Source organism: Panthera onca, chromosome F1 (genome assembly GCF_046562875.1).
Source record: "Panthera onca isolate mPanOnc1 chromosome F1, mPanOnc1 haplotype 2, whole genome shotgun sequence".
NCBI lineage: Eukaryota > Metazoa > Chordata > Mammalia > Carnivora > Felidae > Panthera > Panthera onca.
The window spans coordinates 4,210,356-4,227,911 of NC_138355.1; the positions used below are offsets into that span (position 1 = coordinate 4,210,356).

At 50.3% G+C, this 17,556-nt stretch overlaps 1 protein-coding gene across 12 annotated transcripts in view; it reads left to right on the top strand.

Moving 5' to 3' along the window:
* CNIH3 (cornichon family AMPA receptor auxiliary protein 3) overlaps positions 1-17,556 on the top strand; it is a 199,001-nt gene that overhangs the window by 141,940 nt on the left and 39,505 nt on the right. For 9 of the 12 annotated variants that reach the window (XR_009613330.3, XM_078441030.2, XM_078441031.2 and 6 more), the window contains 2 exons: positions 11,009-11,077; positions 15,979-16,026. The exons of 1 other annotated variant lie outside the window; for it this stretch is intronic. Coding sequence is in view for 5 of the 11 variants with exons in the window: in XM_060643286.3 (XP_060499269.2) it covers positions 11,009-11,077; positions 15,979-16,026 (117 nt within the window). In the remaining 6 variants the exon portion in view is untranslated. The remainder of the gene's footprint in view (positions 1-11,008; positions 11,078-15,978; positions 16,027-17,556) is intronic. 2 more of the 12 variants (XM_060643288.3, XM_060643284.3) reach the window with 1 other exon arrangement.

Below are 17,556 nucleotides of genomic sequence, written 5' to 3' on the forward strand. Positions count from 1 at the left end.
TGTGGGAACCAGGCCACCCCCCCAACACTCCACCCAGCTTGCTTGCGGCAGAACCTGCCCCTTTTGCTCCAGCCTCGGCAGGACTTTTCCTGGGTGGCTGCATTGTCCCCCCCCACAGCGGACCAGCACAGGCCTTGCTGGCACCTTGTGCCCTGCCCCTGCATTCTCCTGTGGACCTTCCCTGCTCCGATACACCTCTGTGGAGTCCATCCAGAGCAGTGCCTGAAGCCTGGCAGAGTGCAAGCAGCCCAGACAGGGGCCAGCACAATTCCAAAGTGAGTCCTGCCCTGGGGAGAGGGGAGGATAACCATACACACCAGTCTGACTGTGGCCCCAGCAGTGGGCTGGGGACAGACATCAGGTCTGACTGTAGCCCGCCCACCAATAAAAGATTCTGGGAAAATGCCCTGCAATCTGGAGCTACCACATCTCTGGCAAACTCCTGGTCTGATCCAACTCAAGCCCAGGGAGATCCCAGACTGACCCACTAACAACACAGAGACCAGACCCTGCCCACAACAGGCAGAGAGGGCCACTGCAGATGACTGGACAGAAGGCGAACAGAGCTGAGCCACAACAGGGTACATGCATCATACACAGGAGACACCCCTGAAGAGCCACATTCTGGTGAACAGGGGACACTGCACCACGGGCACTACTGGACCTCTTCTTCATAAGGCCATGACTTTCAAGGGCAGGAGATGCTGCTAACACAGAGAAACAGACATGGAGGGTTAGACAAAATAAGGAGACGGAGGAATATGTCCCAAATGAAAGAACAGAACAAGATCACAGCAGGAGACCTGAATGAAATGAAGATAAATAATATGCCTGTTAGAGAATTTAAAGTAATGGTTATAAAGATGACCAGTGGACTTGAGAAAGGAGTGGAGGACTTCAGTGAGACCCTCAACAAAGAGAGAACATAAAAAAGAACCAATCAGTGGTGAAGAACACAATAACCGAAATTAGAAATGCAGGAGGGAATAAATAGTAGACTGGAGGAAGCAGAAGAATGGATCAGTGACCTGGAGGACAGAGCAATGGAAAGCAATCAAGCTGAACAGGAGAGAGAAAAGGAATTATGCAAAATGAGAATACATATAGGGAGCTCAGCAAAACTATCAAGTATAACAATCGTATTATAGGGGTCCGAGAAGGAGAAGAGAGAGAAAAGGGGACAGAACATTTATTTGAAGAAATAATAGCTGAAAACTTCCTGAATCTGAGGAAGGAAACGGAAATCCAGACCCAGGAGACACAGAGAGACCCCAACAAAATCACCCAAGGAGGTCCACACCAAGGCACGTAAGGAATTTAAATGGCAAGAAGCATGGATCAAGAGAGTTTTAAAAACAGCCAGAGGAAAGAAAACAGTTACATACAAGGGAAACCCCATAAGGCTATCGTCTGATTTTTCAGCAGCAACTTTGCAGGCCAGAGGGAGGGACATGATATATTCAAAGTGCTGAAAGGGAAATTCCTGCAACCAACAATACTCTATCCAGCAAGGCTGTCATTCACAACAGTGGAAGCGATAAAGAGGTTTCCAGACAAACCAAAGATAAAGGAATTCATCACTACTGAAATAACCCTGCAATAAATGTTAAAGGGGACTCTTTGAGTGGAAAGGAAGGACTCTTGGTAGGAGTTAGAGCAGGAGGAAGCATAAAGCAGTATAAATAAGTATATCTATAAAAATCAGTCAAGGGATTCACAAAATAAAAGGATGTGAAGTCCGACACCATATACCTAAAGTATGGGTGGGGGGCAGATGGGGAAAAGGAGTAAAGAGTGAGTTCAAACATAAACTATCGTCAGCGTAATATAGACTGCCAGATGCATAACATGTTATATACAAACCTAAGCCACAAATGACAAACTGGTAATGCATATGCAAAAAATAAGGAGAAAGGAATCCAAAAATATAACTAAAGAAAGCCAGCAAACCATGAGAGAAGAGAGCAAAAGAAGAAAGGAACAGAGCAGAACTAGAAAAACAACCAATAAAGCAAATGGTGATAGGTACACACCTATCAGTAATTACTTTGTAAATGGACAAAACATTCCAATCAAAAGACATAGGTTGATGGAGTGGATGAAAAAAAACCCAGACCCATCTATATGCTGCCTACAGGAGACTCATTTCAGATCTAAAGATACATGCAGATTGAAAGTGAGGGGATGGAGAACCATCTATCATGCAAATGGATATCAAAAGAAAGCTGGAGTAGCAATATGTGTATTGGACAAAATAGATTTTAAAACAAAGACTGTAATGAGAGACAAAGAAGGACACTATATAATCATAAAGGTAACAAACAAAAAGATTTAACAATTGTAAATATTTATTCACCCAACATGAAAACACCCAAACACATAAAGCAGCTAATGATAATAAAGGAAGTAATTGATAATAACACAACAATACTGGGGGGTTTTAACACCCCACTTACTTAAATAGATTAAAAATCAACAAGGAAACAGTGGCTTTGAATGATTCATTGGACCAGATGGATCTAACAGATATATTCAGAACATTCCATCCTAAAACAGCAGAAAGCACACTTTCAAGTGCACATGGAACATTCTCCAGAATAGATCATGTATTAGGCCACAAAAGAAGTCCCAACAAATTGAAAAAGACCAAAGTCATACCAAGCACCTTTTCTTTTTCTTTTTTTTAATATTTATTTATTTTTGAGAGAGTGCACATGAGTGGGGGAGGAGCAGAGAGAGAGGAAGACAGAGGCCTGGAAGCAGGCACCACAGAGCCCAACATGGGGCTCGAACTCATGAACTGTGCGATCATGACCTGAGCCAAAATCAGATGCTTAACTGAGCCACCCAGGCGCCCCTCCATGCATTTTTTCTGACCACAACTCTATGCAACCACATGAAAAAAAATCTGAAAAGAACACAAATACATGGAGGTTAAATACATGCTATTAAACAATGAATGGGTCAACCAGGAAATTGAAGAGGCAATTAAAAAATACATAGAGACAAATGAAAAATGAAAACACAATGATCCAGAATCTTTGGGATGCAGCAAAAGTGGTTCTAGGAGGGAAGTTTATAGCAATACAGGCTTACCTCAAAGAGCAAGAACAATCTCAAAAATCTAACCTGACATGTAGAGGAGCTAAAGTAAAACAAAACCCAACACCAGTAGAGTGAAGGAAATAATAAAGATCAGATCAGAAATAAACAAAATAGAAATGAAAGAAAGAAAGAAAGAAAGAAAAAAAAGAAAGAAAGAAAGAACAGATCAATGAAACCAGGAGCTGGTTCTTTGAAAAGATCAACAAAATTGATAAGCCTTTAGCCAGACTCACACACAAAAAAAAAAAAAAAAAAAAAGGAGGGGGGGGGGGGACTCAAAATCAGAAATAAACACCACAGAAATACAAAGGATTGTAAGAGAATATTATGAAAAAATTATGTGCCAACAAATTGGACAACCTAGAAGAAATGGATACATTCCTAGAAACATACAACCTCCCAAAACTGAACCAGGAAGAAATAGAAAATTTGAGCAGACTGGATGCCAGCAATGAAATTGAATCAGTAATAAAAAAAAAAAAACAAACCTCCCAGCAAACAAAAGTCCAGGACCAGATGCCTTCATAGGGAAATTCTACCAAACACTTAAAGAACAGTTGATACCCATTCTTCTCAAACTATTCAAAAGAATAGAAGAGGAAGAAAAGCTTCCAAATTCATTCTATGAAGCCAGCATTACCCTGATACCAAAAAGATAAAGACAACACAAAATGAAAAGAGAGAGAGAGAAAAGAGAACTACAGGCCAATGTCCCTGATGAACACAGGTGCAAAAATTCTCCAGAAAATATTAGCAAATGGAATCCAGCAATATATTTAAAAAATCATTCACCATGATCAAGTGGGATTCACTTCTGGGATGCAAGGAAGTTTCAATGCTTGCAAATCAGTCAACATGATACATGACATCAACAAGAGAAAGGATAAAAACTGTAATGATCTTTTCAGTAGATGCAGGAAAAGCATTTGACAAAGTATAACATTCATTCATGATAAAAACCCTTAACAAAGTAGGTTTAGAGGGAACATACCTCAGCATAAGGGCTACATAGGAAAAACCCACGGTAAACATCATCTCTAATGGGGAAAACAGAACTTTTCTCCTAAGGTCAGGAATAAGACAAGGATGTCCACTCTCACCACTTTTATTTTTATTTTTTTTTAAATTTTTATTTATTTTTGAGAGAGAGAGCATGAGTGGGAGAGGGGCAGAGAGAGAGGGAGACACAAAATCTGAAGCAGGCTCCAGGCTCTGAGCTGTCAGCACAGAGCCTGATGTGGGGCTCAAACTCATGAACTGCAAGATCATAACCTTAGCCAAAGTCAGACACCCCTCCACCCTCACCACTTTTATTCAACAAAGTACTCGAAGAACTAGCCACAGCAATCAGATAAGAAAAAGGAATAAAAGGCATCCAAATTGGTAAGAAGTAAAACTTTCACTACTTGCAGATGACATGATACTATATATATAAAACCCTAAAGACTCCACCAAAAAGTTACTAGAACTGATAATTAATTCAGTAACGTCACCAAAAATTGCATCAAAAATAACAAAATACCTAGGAATAAACCTAACCAAAAAGATGAAAGACCTGTACTCTGAAAACTGTAAAACACTGAGGAAAGAAAGTGAAGATAACACAAAGAAATAGAGGAACATTCCATGCTTCTGGGTTGGAAGAACAAGTATTGTTAAAATTTCTGTACTGCCCGAAGCAATCCACACTTTAAATGCAATCCCTATCAAAATACCTACAGTATTTTTCACAGAACTAGAAAACACAATCCTAAAATTTGTATGGAACCACAAAAGGCCCCGAGTACCCAAAGCGATCTTGAAAAAGAAGAGCAAAGCTTCTTTGTGAGGCATCACAATAACAGATTTCAAGTTATAGTACAAAGCTGTAGTAATTAAAATACTATGGGACTGGCACGGAAATAGACACATAGGTCAATATAAAAGTATACAGAGCCCAGAAATAAATACACGATGATATGGTCAATTGACCTTCAAGAATGAGGCAAGAATATACAAGGGGGGAAAGACAGTCTCTTCAAGAAATGATGCTAGTAAAACTGGGCAGCTACATGCAAAAGAACGAACCTTGACCACTTTCTCACACCACATACAAAACTAAACTCAAATTGGATTGAAGACAGGGGTGCCTGGGTGGCTCAGTCGGTTAAGCGTCCGACTTCGGCCCAAGTCACGATCTCACAGTTTGTGAGTTTGAGCCCTGCGTCGGGCTCTGTGCTAACAGCTTGGAGCCTGGAGCCTGCTTCAGATTCTGTGTCTCCCTCTCTCTCTGCCCCTCCCCAGCTCATGCTCGCACTCTGTCTCTGTCGAAAATAAATAAACTTAAAAAGAAATTAAAAAAAAATTGGATTGAAGACAAATGTGAGACCTGAAACCGTAGAAATCCTAGAAGAGAGCACAGTCTCTCTGACATCAGCCATAGCAAGTTTTCTAGATATGTCTCCTAAGGGAAATAAATGCAAAAAAAAAAAAAAAAAATGTGATTATATCAAAATGCTTCTGCACAGTGAAGGAAACAATTAACAAAACTAAAAGGGAACCTATGGAATGAGAGAAGATATTTGCACATGATGTAAAGGGCTAGTATCCAAAATATATGACACAACTCAACATCCAAAAAAACCAAATAATCCGATTAAAAAATAGAAGACATAGACCTTTCTCCAAAGAAGACATCCAGATGGTAAACAGACACATGAAAAGATGTTCAACATCACTGATCATCAGAGAAATACAAATCAAAACCACAACGAGATATCACCTCACACCGGTCAGAATGGCCAGAATCAACAACACAGGAAACAACAGGTGCTGGGGAGGACGTGGAGAAAAGGGACCCCTCGTGCACTGTTGGCGGGAATGCAAACTGGTACAGCCACTGTGGGAAACAGTGTGGGGGGTTCCTCAGGAAATTAAAATTACCATATGATCAGTAATTTCTCTGCTGAGTATTTACCCAAAGAATATGAAAACACCAACTCGAAAGCATACATGCACCCCTGTGTTTACAGCACATTATTTACAATCGCCAAGCTGTGGAAGCAGCCCGAGTGTCCATGGACTGATGATGAAAAAGAACGGAATATTAGCCATAAAAAGGAATGAAGTCTTGCCATTTGCGATAATGTGGATTGCTTGTAGAGGGTACAATGCTAAGTGAAATAAGTCCGAGAAAGACAAAGACCGTACGATCTCACCCATATGAGGAACTTAAGAAACAAAACAAAGAAACAGACTAACCAAGAAACAGACTCTCAACTCTGGAGAACAAGCTGATGGTCCCCAGAGCGGAGGGTGGGGGAGCGATGGGTGAACTAGGTGAAAGGGATTAAGACTACACTTCTCATGATGAGCACTGAGTCGTGCACAGAAGTGTTCGACGTAACACTGTACGTTAACTGTACTGGATTTTAGAAAGATAACTAAAAAATAAAATGGAAATGAATCAGTGACTTTGAGCACAAGCAGATTGTCCTCCCTAATGTGGGTGGGCCTCATCTAATCAGCCAAAGCCCCGAATAGAAGAGAAGACTGGCCTCCCGCGAGCCAGAGGGAATTCTGCAGCAGGTGGCTTTCAGACTGTTCCTGCAGCATTGACTTCGCCTGTGTCTCCGGGCTGCCGGCCCGCCCCGCAGGTTTGGGACTTGCCAGCCTTTGGAACTGCATGAGCCAGTTCTCTCCAGAACGCTGACTGATACGGAGGTGAAATCGGGGTGAGGTTAGGGGGAGACTCAGACGCCCTGTGCCGGTCTGAAATAGTTCTCTTTTCTAAGCTCTTGGCCGGGTAGGGTTAAGCAATTTCCTTGACTGGGAGTCCTTAGAAGACGGGGCTATCGGTGCTCAGCCCGTTGTGTCCTGCCCAGTATGGCACCCTGTACCGGTGGGGGCTTAGTAAACATTTCTCACTCCCCCAGGAAGAGCGGTGAGGCTGTGCGGCCCCGTGCAAACAGCACAAGGAGGAGCATCGGAGGGAGGGACGGTTTTAGTCCCCCTTCTGCTGGGTGACCTCGGGCATTCCTGATGACCCGTCATTCTCCTCGATTGTTCACTGGGAAAGCGGACGGCACCCCAATTTGGGATGTTATGGAAAACGAACACAAAATAAAACACGTGAAAATACTTAGGGAAGTTTAAAGTACCCGTGACCTGTGGGCCTTGCACGGTTTTAGGAAAGGAGGTGGGCAGTAAATTGCGTGTCAGAGACCCTGGGTCTCTGCATGCGGCGCGGCGACAGGAGCTGAGCCAGGACCCGAAGGAGCGGCTGGTGTCCGTGAGTGTGGAGCTTTCTTCCGAGGGGCTGAGAGGTGGCTTAGCAGACCCTGGCCTGGAGCGGGTTAGGGTCAGGGAACAGAGATGCTAGGACTCATGGCCGCACCAGGGTCAGACATAGAACCGGGACCAAATGTCACGCCACACGTGGGTCCCCAGCAGTAAACTTGTTCCCATCAGCCGTCCCTCTCCCGTCCCGGAGCGGGCTTGGGCTGCGTGTTGTGGAAATGGTGTGATAGGGAATAGGGAAAAGACATGGTGAGGTCATAAAAACCCCCTTCTTTCTAAATTACAAGTGCCTTATTATTTTTTTAATATTTATTTATTGTTGGGAGAGCGTGAGTGGGGGAGGGGCAGAGAGAGAGGGACAGCGGATCTGAAGCGGACTCTGCACTGACAGGCCGTCAGCGCAGAGCCTGATGTGGGGCTCGAACTCAAGAACTGTGAGATCATGACCTGAGCCGAAGTCGGACGCTGAACTGAGCCACCCAGGCGCCCCTACAAGTGCATCCTGAGTGTGGCTTTGGAGGACTTACGGGAAGGCTCAGGGTGCAGGTAAAAGCCTGCTTCCCCGGGGGGTGGGGGGTATTTATTTTGGGCCAGAAATGCTCCTGTTTGTCACCAGAGCCATGTCTTCCCGCAGATGTCTCAGGTCCCAGCAGTGGCAATTTCAGACACTCTGTGCATGGAGTGTATTGGTTTTCCCATGACTGCCTTCACGGCCACCACTGACTAGGTGGCTTGAAATCACAGGTGTTTTTCCCTCCCACGTCTGTAGGCCGAAGTCCGCAGTCGAGACTGCTCTCTCGGGAGGCTCTGGGGAGGCTCCTGGCTTGCGGTGGCTGCTGACGATCCGCGGTTCTCCTGGTTTGTAGCCACAGCACTGCAGTCTCCCGTGTCCTTTTCTCTACGGGGACGCTGTCGCTGGATTTCGGGCCTGTCGTGTCATTTTGAGTGATTATATCTGCAGAGACCCTACTTCCAAATAGGGTCACGTTCTGAGGTTCCGGGAGGATGAGAACCCGGGGACGTTATTCGGCCCACGACACGGAGAAACGAGGAGAGGGGTTGGCCCCGCTGGACTCTGTGTGGGAGTCTGAGCACAGACCCGGGTGAGGGAGCCGTCCCTCTCCAGGTGGGCCCGGAGGCAGAAATTCCGGGCTCGGGCCACGAGCCCCCCCATTAGAAAACGACGGACTGCTTTTCCCAACGCCCAGCTGCCACCTGGCTTCCCCGGTCCGATGCGCCAGGATGCCCCTCCTTCTGTCCCCCACTCTCTGGGCACTGATTTTCCGCTGGGTGAACTCGCGGCCTTGCCGAAAGACCTGATCTGCTCGCCAGCACCTCCCCGGCGTGCGCGGTCGGCGCTGGGGTCACCAGCACCGGTGTGTCGCCGATGGCCACTCGGTCACGTCCAGGCGGTTGGTTCCCTTTGTCAGATTGCGAGCAGCAGACGTGCTCAGCTCTGCAAGTCCCCCCGGAGGCCACAGCGCCGGGGACCACAGAGGCCTAGCTGGTGGAGCCACGGGGGCCCTGCACGGGTGGGGTTCTGGCCGGTCCCTGCTCCCGGCCTCGTCTCCCGTGGTGTCTCCATCGGGGGGCTTCGGCCTCTGTGGCCCTTCTGCATCTCCCTCCTTCAGACCTTGCTTCCGCTTCGGGGCCTCTGCAGCCTTCCTTCTGGAACTTTCCATGTCTGGCTCCTGGTCATTCAGGTCTCTCAGGTGAGGGGGCACCTCCCCAGAGACCTCTCGGACCTCCCCCCAATTCTGTTTCTTCATATCACCCCCACCCAGTCCCTGTGGTAAGCTCTGTGACGACAGGGCCGTGTCTTCCCGCTCACCGTTGTGTCCCGAAGCTACGAACAGGGCGGAGAGTCTTCCGGCGTCTTTAGTAACCTCGCACTTCCTTTCTGCCCTTTCGATCCCAGAGAAGCGACACTGTGTTGCAAGGCACACAGCTGATCCTAGATTCCGGACCTGGGGCACGGGCTCGCTGTCCGAGCCCGGAGACCCCGTCATCCGAGCATGGTGCCTGGGGCTCGGCTCCCCGAACCGGACGCCAGGCAGGCGCCCTACCCAGTGCGCCCAGTGCGCGAGCAGTAAGATCACGCGATGCAGACTCGAGATCGTGAGGGCTCACCCAGCGAGATTCTTGCGGAAGCCAGAGCCAGAGGGCACTGCCGGAAGAGAACATTCCAGAGAAAAGAGGCGTCTCCTAAATGCTCAGCCCTCAGTGGGGCAGCCCTGGGGACTCATTACCTATAGCGGGTTGAGATTTCAGCCACTTCTCACTCTTCCAGGAAGGGTTTGCCACAGTACAGCACTATTATTTTTAGCAAAATAACTTGTAGACAAGCAAGGTGATTTTTAATCCCCTGATTATAAATGCTGTTGGCCTAAAGAAGGAGAGCTCCTTGAGATACAACTCCCCGCCTCTTGAGATGGGTCCAGGCTGCTCCCCGCCTGAGAGTCTGCTGATGTTGCTGTGGGGAGGGGGCATCGCTAGCCCTGGTGGGGCCCCTCGCGGGGACTCCATTTGGCCAGTGAGTCTTTGCTCTGTGACCCTGTGGCGGTTGGGGCCGGGGAGAGGCTGGAGAGTCTGGGGCAGGACCTCTGTGATGAGTTAGCTTCGGCTTAGTGGTGGCACAGACAGGGCTCAAGCTCACAGACACAGCTTCACACATGGGGGCTCCCGGGGGGCTCTGTCGGTCAAGCGTCCGAGTCTTGATCTTGGCTCAGGTCATGATCTCGTGGTTCGTGAAATGAAGCCCCGTGTAGGGCTCTGTGCTGACGGCGTGGAGCCTGCTTGAGGTTCTCTCTCTCCCTCTCTCTCTCTGCCCTTCTCCTGCTTGTGCACGCTCTCTCTCTCCTCTCTCTCTCAAAATAAACAGACTTAAAAAAAAAAAGTGTTGCTGCTCATACAAAAGGGGGGAGCCTTGAAAAGTACTTTGATGTGGGGCTTCTGGATGGCTTAGTTGGTTAAGCGTCCGACTTCGGCTCAGGTCATGACCTCGCGGTTCGTGAGATCAAGCCCCACGTCAGGCTCTGTGCTGTCAGCACAGAGACCTCTCTGGATCCTCTGTCCACATCTCTTTGCCCCTCCCCTGCTAGTGTGCTCACTCTCTCTTGTTTCTCTCTCAAAATATATAAATAAATTTGAAAAAAGAAACAGCTTCCCACTGAGTTCTTCTTCCCTTCCTGACTTCTCTGCAGACCCCCCTGGCCTGGCCCTGCCTCTCCTGACCCGCCAGCTCCGTGCACCTGAGGCCCTGGCCTCTGACCTCCTCTAGGGCCAGTTTGTGAGTGAGTTTAGCTTTGAGAGGACGGTTCTGTCGTCTGTCCTCACCAGGCTGTGTATGAGGTCTGTGGGCCTTATTTGTCTGCCGGCCACAAGGATGAGGCCTAATGCAGCACCTGGCCTGTTCCCTATTTGGGGGACTGTTAAGCGGACGCAGAACATGGCAGAGGAGCCCAGTCAGCCCCAGGCGTGTGTCGCCAGCTCCGACAGCCACCCAGCCTCCTGTCCTTGACCTCCCCGCCCCCGCTATCATTTGCAGCAGACCTACAGGGAGCTCGTGGCCTGGTGCATTGGCTCATGTTTGCACTAACATCTCGACTCTGCGTATTCGTTTCAGATAATTGCCTTCGATGAGTTAAGGACAGATTTTAAGAGCCCCATAGACCAGTGCAACCCTGTTCACGCGGTAAGTGGTGGGAGCTGGTGGCGGGCAGGGTTCAGGAGGGCAGGGTGGCAGGGGGCAGGGTGGTGGAGGGCAGGGGCGTGGTGGAGGGCAGGGGGGTGGTGGGTAGGGTGGCAGAGGGCAGGGGGGCAGTGGGCAGGGTGGCGGAGGGCAGGGTGGTGACGGGCCTGTGGAGGAGGGAGGTTCTGATACGGGTGGGGCGGGTGAAGGACATACCAGCCCTGAGTGCCTGGCTCCGGGCTGTTGAGGACACATCTCGAGCCCGAGGTCGGACGTCTCCACTTAACTCACAAGTGTGAGCACCCCAGTCACCCAGGTGGGGGGGGGGGGGTCTGCCGTGCTGAGGCCTCGTGCTGTCTTGTGGTTATTCGTCCTTGAACCAGCATGTTGTGGGGGACGGGAGCCTCCTTAGTGGTCGTTCGTGCTCAGCACTGGCCAGCGTCTCAGTGGGACACGTGCAGAGTGGGTGTTCGGGGCCCCTGACCCCACACCACCGCCCGGGAGACGCCCACCTCGAGAGGCTCCGTGGGCCCAGGCCGACTCACTTCCCGCTGGGGAACCCGACTCAGTCTGGTCGTCGGTGCGGTGACAGCCCCTCTGCCCCAGGTCGCCGCCCCAGGTCTTACCACTCCCTCTCAGTTGTCAGCTGCTCCCATATGGAGGTGGGCGTGGAGAGCGGCCTTGGTGCAGGAGACGGATAGGGGCGCCCGTGGGGAAGGGGTGGGTGGGGTCTCTGCTTCTCTGGTCAGTGCAGCCTACTTCCCGGAGCCGGGGACCGGCCACGCACGTGGACAGGGCCTTGTCCACACTCATTCCAGACCAGCACTGCTGGGCTCAGAGGATGGGGTGCACACGGGTCACTCGGGGGGCATCTCTCCGTCTGAACTCACGGGGCCCAAGCACCGATGAAGGTCCTCCCAGGCCCTTCCATCATGGAAGCAAGTGTTGGTTTGAGTAGCTCTGTTGATACTTGTTTTAAAAAAATTTTTTAATGTTTATTTTTGAGAGGGGGGGTGGACAGAGAGACAGAGAATGTAAGCAGGAGAGGGGCAGAGAGAGAGGGAGACACAGAACCTGAAGCAGGCTCCAGGCTCCGGGCTGTCAGGACAGAGCCCGACGTGGGGCTCGATCACGCAAACCACGAGATCATGACCTGAGCCGAACTCAGGAGTCAGACGCTCAACTGACTGAGCCACTCAGGCGCCCTGATGATATTTTTATTTAGAGGCTGTAGACTGAACAGCAGGATTTACTAGTGTGACGCTGTCTTAACCTGGAAGGCTCGCGGCATCACTCTCTAGTGACAGGGACACAGGGGTCCGTTCTTGGAGAAAGTTAAGCTCCCTGGAGGAACCACAAGACCAGGGGACTAGGCTTCAGGGTCGCCTCCGTGAAGTGCAGGGTTTTCACTGGGGTCGCCAGGTTTTGGTAGTCTTTTCCGCCTGCGGGAACCTCGTGTGTAGCATATGAGCCTCTCCCACGCCGGCATCGTTTACCGTGAGTACAGACTTGCGCAGGGGCCCACGGCTCGCAGGCGGTGAGGTCAGGATTCGAGGTGTGCCGTCTGTGTTCTTACCTCCTCCTCTGTGTTGTCTCTTTCGGAGATCTGATTTTCTGAAGCCTGATTTCAGAATCCCTTTGGCACCCATGCTTTGGTTCCATGGCGTAGAGCCAAACCCTTTCAAAGTCGACTGTGGGAAGCAGAATTTTGTTACAAGTTGAAAGACTCCCTCAGAGGCACTTGGAAACTCCTTAGTTTTATGAAACTTGCATTAAAATCCATCTTGTTTCCATCGGCCGGTGTCCCCCCCGCCCCCGGCTGACCTGGCTCCACAGGGCCTGAAAGGCCTCACTTCTTTCTGGATGTTTCGTTTGGCAGTGGCTCGTCTGCACCCGCCAAGGGCACAGAGCTGCTCAGCTCGAGAGGGCGCGTCTCGGGGGGTCAGCTGCCTGCGCTGCGTCCTCCTAGCTGTCCGGGCTCAAATCAGGACGCAGCTCACTTAGAACACCCAGGGCTTTCTGAAATGACCCCAGGGTCACGCGAGTGCAGAAATGTGTCCTCCACTCAGCTCCGTCCTGCAAATCCGACCCACGGACAAACATCACGGAGCAGGCAGTTTTCTTAGTTCAGATGGGACGGAGGAAACAGGACCCACACGGGGGCCGAGGCGGCCTCTGCTGAGGGTCGGAGCAAGAACGGAGCCTGCATACAGTAGGAGCTCAACTGTTGTTGATGAAAGTGAATCCTGCAGGGTGAGGTGAGCCTGGAGGCTGGGTCTCAGCTCTTTACTCCTGTCATTAGAGCCACGCTTCCAACAGGTTGTGATGTAATTAAGGAGCCTGGACCCTGCTGGCCAAACTTGTAGACAGACTGAAGGCCCAGGGAAAGGAGTCTTGTCTGGGATTTTGAAAGTTTATTTATTTTGAGAAAGAGGGAGCGAGCATCGGAAGGACATGGGGGAGGAGCAGAGAGAAAGAGAGAGCGAGTGCGTGAATGAGCATGAGTGGGGGAGGGGCAGAGAGCGAGGGAGACACAGAATCGGAAGCAGGCTTCAGGCTCTGAGCTGTCAGCACAGAGCCTGACTCGGGGCTCAAACTCACGAACTATGAGATCATGACCTGAGCCGAACTCGGATGCTCAACCGACTGAGCCCCCCAGGCGTCCCTCTTATCTGGGGTTTAAAAAAAAAATCTGTTAAAACCCTACATGGAAGAATATTAGGCACATTTTCTTGGTTCTTAGGATTTACTCCCTGGCAGGAAGTTAAGCGCTTTAGAAGCCTCATTAACTGTGTTGGAGCGATCTCGGCCTCCGTGGAGGCAGCTCAGCCTCAGGAGGCTCGGAACAGTTGCCTCCCTGGGCCGTGACGCCAGCTCCGGGTGGACTCAGCTTATAAGCAGTTGCTCTAGGAAGATCCCCTAAAGCACAGACTTGCTGGGCCCTCGGGGCAGACCCCCTTCCAGGAGGAGGAGGGGGCCCCCGTGTTACTCTAGCATCTCATTTAGCCCTTCCCTTCCTCTTCCCAATGGGGCCTTCACTGTCGCCACGGAGCGAGGGAGCTGTTGTCCCCTGAGGACCAGCCCGTGTGTCCCACGGCACCCTCTCTGTGCCTGGTTCTGCACACCTTTCCTTATTCTCCACGTAGGCAGCCTCGATGCCCAGCTGCATGGGGGTTTGTGTGGGCGCACACGTGCGTGTGTGGGCGCGCACACGCCTGGTCCGCCTTCCTTGCCACGTGGGCGCTAATCTGTCCTGATGTGGGCTCTTAAAGGGCGCCCAGGAATCACTGTATGAGTCAGTTAGGGAAATAGAAGTGTCCCAGCCACCTGTCTCCTCCAGATCCGCGAGGAATTTCATTACCGTCACATCCACGGCCACCACATTGCCTCGGTAACAGAGCGCCGGCGGATGCTGCAGCCGTGCTCACAGTGGCTCCAGAAAACAAGAAAGTCATTGCGGGAAAGGGGAGGCAACACACGGTGTGTGACGTGACCGTCATCACCTGCCCAGCCATTAGGCACCTGTCCCCAGCAGTGAGCCAGGCTCCAGACAGGGACCTCGACATTTGCAGAAGTCTTAGCCTGGGGGCATAGTGGGATGATGACTTCCCCTAAATATACTCACTTTAGAAAAATAAAACCAATGGTGGGGATCCACCCTACCTTGGACACAAATGAGGACACCCGTGCTCCAGGGACCCAAGTGGGCCCAAGCGGTCTTCCCAGGAGGGCTGATTGTGGGCGCCCGGAAGGATGTCCCTGATACTTGTCTTATAACCACAAGCTTGTGCCTTTTCACCCCTCCCCCACTCCCTGTCTCTGATGACCACACTTCTGATCTCCTTTTCTAGGAGTTTGCTTTGTTGTTGTTGTACGTTTGTAGATTCCACAAACATAAGTGAGATCGCACGGGATTTGTCTTTCTCTGTCTGGCTTATTTCACTCGGCATAATGCCCTCTCCTCCGTCCACGTTGTTACAAACGGCAGGGGGTTCCTTCTTTTTTATGGCTGAGTAATATTCCAGTGTTTGTGTGTGTTGTGTGCGTGTGTGTGCATGTATCATGCTATGTAATAGTATACTGTATATATGCTGTGTGTGTATATGTGCATGTGTCTCATACTATATAATATACTATACATATGCTGTGTATGTATATGTGTGTATATCATACTATATAATAGTATATATATGCTGTGTATGTATGTATGTGTGTGTGTGTGACATTTTCTTCTTCCATTCATCTATCCAGGGACACTTAGGTAGACTCCGTGTCGTGGCTATTGGAAATACTACTCACGCTGCAGTGAGCACAGAGGTGCAGATATCTTTTCCAGGCAGTGATTTCATTTCTTCCAGGCAGATATTCAGAAGTAGAATTATTGGATTGTAGGGTAGTTCTATTTTTAACTTTTTGAGGACCCCCCCATACTGTTCTCCACAGTGTCTGCACCAGTTTGCATTCCCACCAGCAGTGCACGAGGGTTCTCCTCTCTCCGCATCATCCTCGCTGACACTGTAGTTTCCTGTGTTGTTGATTTGGGCCATCCTGACAGGTGTGAGGCGGTACCCCACCGTGGCTTTGATTTGCATTTCCCTGATGATGGGCGATGAGCACCTTTTCACATACCCATGGGCCGTCTGTATGTCTTCTTTGGGAAAATATCTATTCAGATCCTCTGCCCATTTACAATTGGATGATTTGTTTTTTTGCTAGTGAGTTCTATGAGCAGAAACTCTCGTTAGGAGGCGCTGGGTGGGAGCATGCAGGCCACGTGGCCGGGAGGGGTCTCTGGTGGGTTCCGCCTCCTGTGCTGGGGGCTGAATGTGGGGGCTTCTCAGGTTCTCGCAGCAGAACATCTAACCTCCAACCTCCCCTCTTTTCCTCTCTTTTGCGTCCTGAAGAGGGAACGGCTGAGGAACATTGAACGCATCTGCTTCCTCCTGAGAAAGGTCAGTGCAGGAACGCCACACCGAGGGTGGACGGCCACGGGGTCGTGGCCGGTCACACGGTAAAAGGGGCCAGCGAGGCTCATGCCTGCTCCAGCCCCGTCTCCCCCGAAGGCAAATGGCAGGGGCAGGGGAGGTGGGAGCGTGTGGAAACCTCCAGAGATGAAAGGAGCTGATTAGAGTGGTGGCCATCACCAGAGTGGTGGCGCTGGACCCTTGCAGGTGCCTCTGGTTGGATCGGGAGGTCCTCTATCTTTGCGTGATGATGGGTGGCATTTGCACCTGATGCCGCCCCTGCGGCCTTTGTTCCTGGCTGGCGCTGGGGATGCACCTGCCCGGCTCCAGGAAGCTTTTAACTAGCTGCTGGCTTTCCTTTGAGGTTTCAGCTGCCACTCAGCCTCGCAGATTGATTGACAGCGTCACGGGGAGCATGTCAGGGCTGGGACAGGACGCGTGATGAAGGGGAGCCTGCGTTCGGAGAGTTGTTCTGAATGGGTGGGCAGAGGTCACGGCCGCCGGGCGCCTCCGGAACACACGTGTGCATGCACATTCATGGGTGCGTGTGCTCTCCGAGACAGAGCTGGGGAAGCCCGATGGCAGAGGGACGTCACCGTCCAGCAGGAAAGTGTGTGCAGAGAGCAGCGAAGTGTAGAGACCAGCAACTTGCAGGTAGGAGGAAGCGGTACCCGCAGCCGAGAGCCAGAGGACACCCCCATCTCTGTTCCGAGCGGATGGGCTACGGGACACCGTAAAGCCACCCGTCAACCCGAAAGGAGTTTTTGAGCCTCCTGTGAGTAGGAGAGAAACAGATACCTTGCCAGCATCGACAGAAGGAAAATCATCGTGCGAGCTTTTGAAACTTTTCTAGATTTCAATAATGATGCCTTCCATTGGAAGAGCGAGCTTAATCAAAAGTTAATTATTTTTCCTGCCAATTACTTGCCCGTTGACGTTTTCTTAGACACTCAGTGTGTTAGAGTTTCACGTCTTGGATGAGGCAGCAGGGAAGTATGGTCAGATGATGAGAAGCATATGAAAACACGAGTGATCCAAGAGTAAAGAAGGATTTAAGAGAACAGCACGTGTCATTTGGTATTAAGGGCAGTTCATGAATCTGTGAATTACTTTCCCAGGTAATATCTTGGGCACCAGTGATGCCTTCGGCTGTGACTTCCGGTCTTTGGCTGGTGCTTTCCGACTGACAGTGTCTGTCACATCCCTTTCCCCCATCCTGAATGTACCCCAGCCCCCCACCCCGGACTCTCTGGCAAGGCAGTAATCCACATCCTTCACATCAGGCTTGCTCACCCTTCTGACTGCTTGACCACTGACTCTGGTGGGACAGGGACCAGTGGCCTGGCCGTGTCTGCCAGAGTCCTGCCTTACAGCCTGAAGGTCAAAGCCAAGGGTGTGAAAGAAAAGGGGCTGAGCAAGAATTAGCATTACCATTTGCAAATTTACATAGAGTTTGCATACACTTTCTAGAACTGTATGCAGTAGATGAGGCGTTTTGCTCTAGGAAACATATTCCAA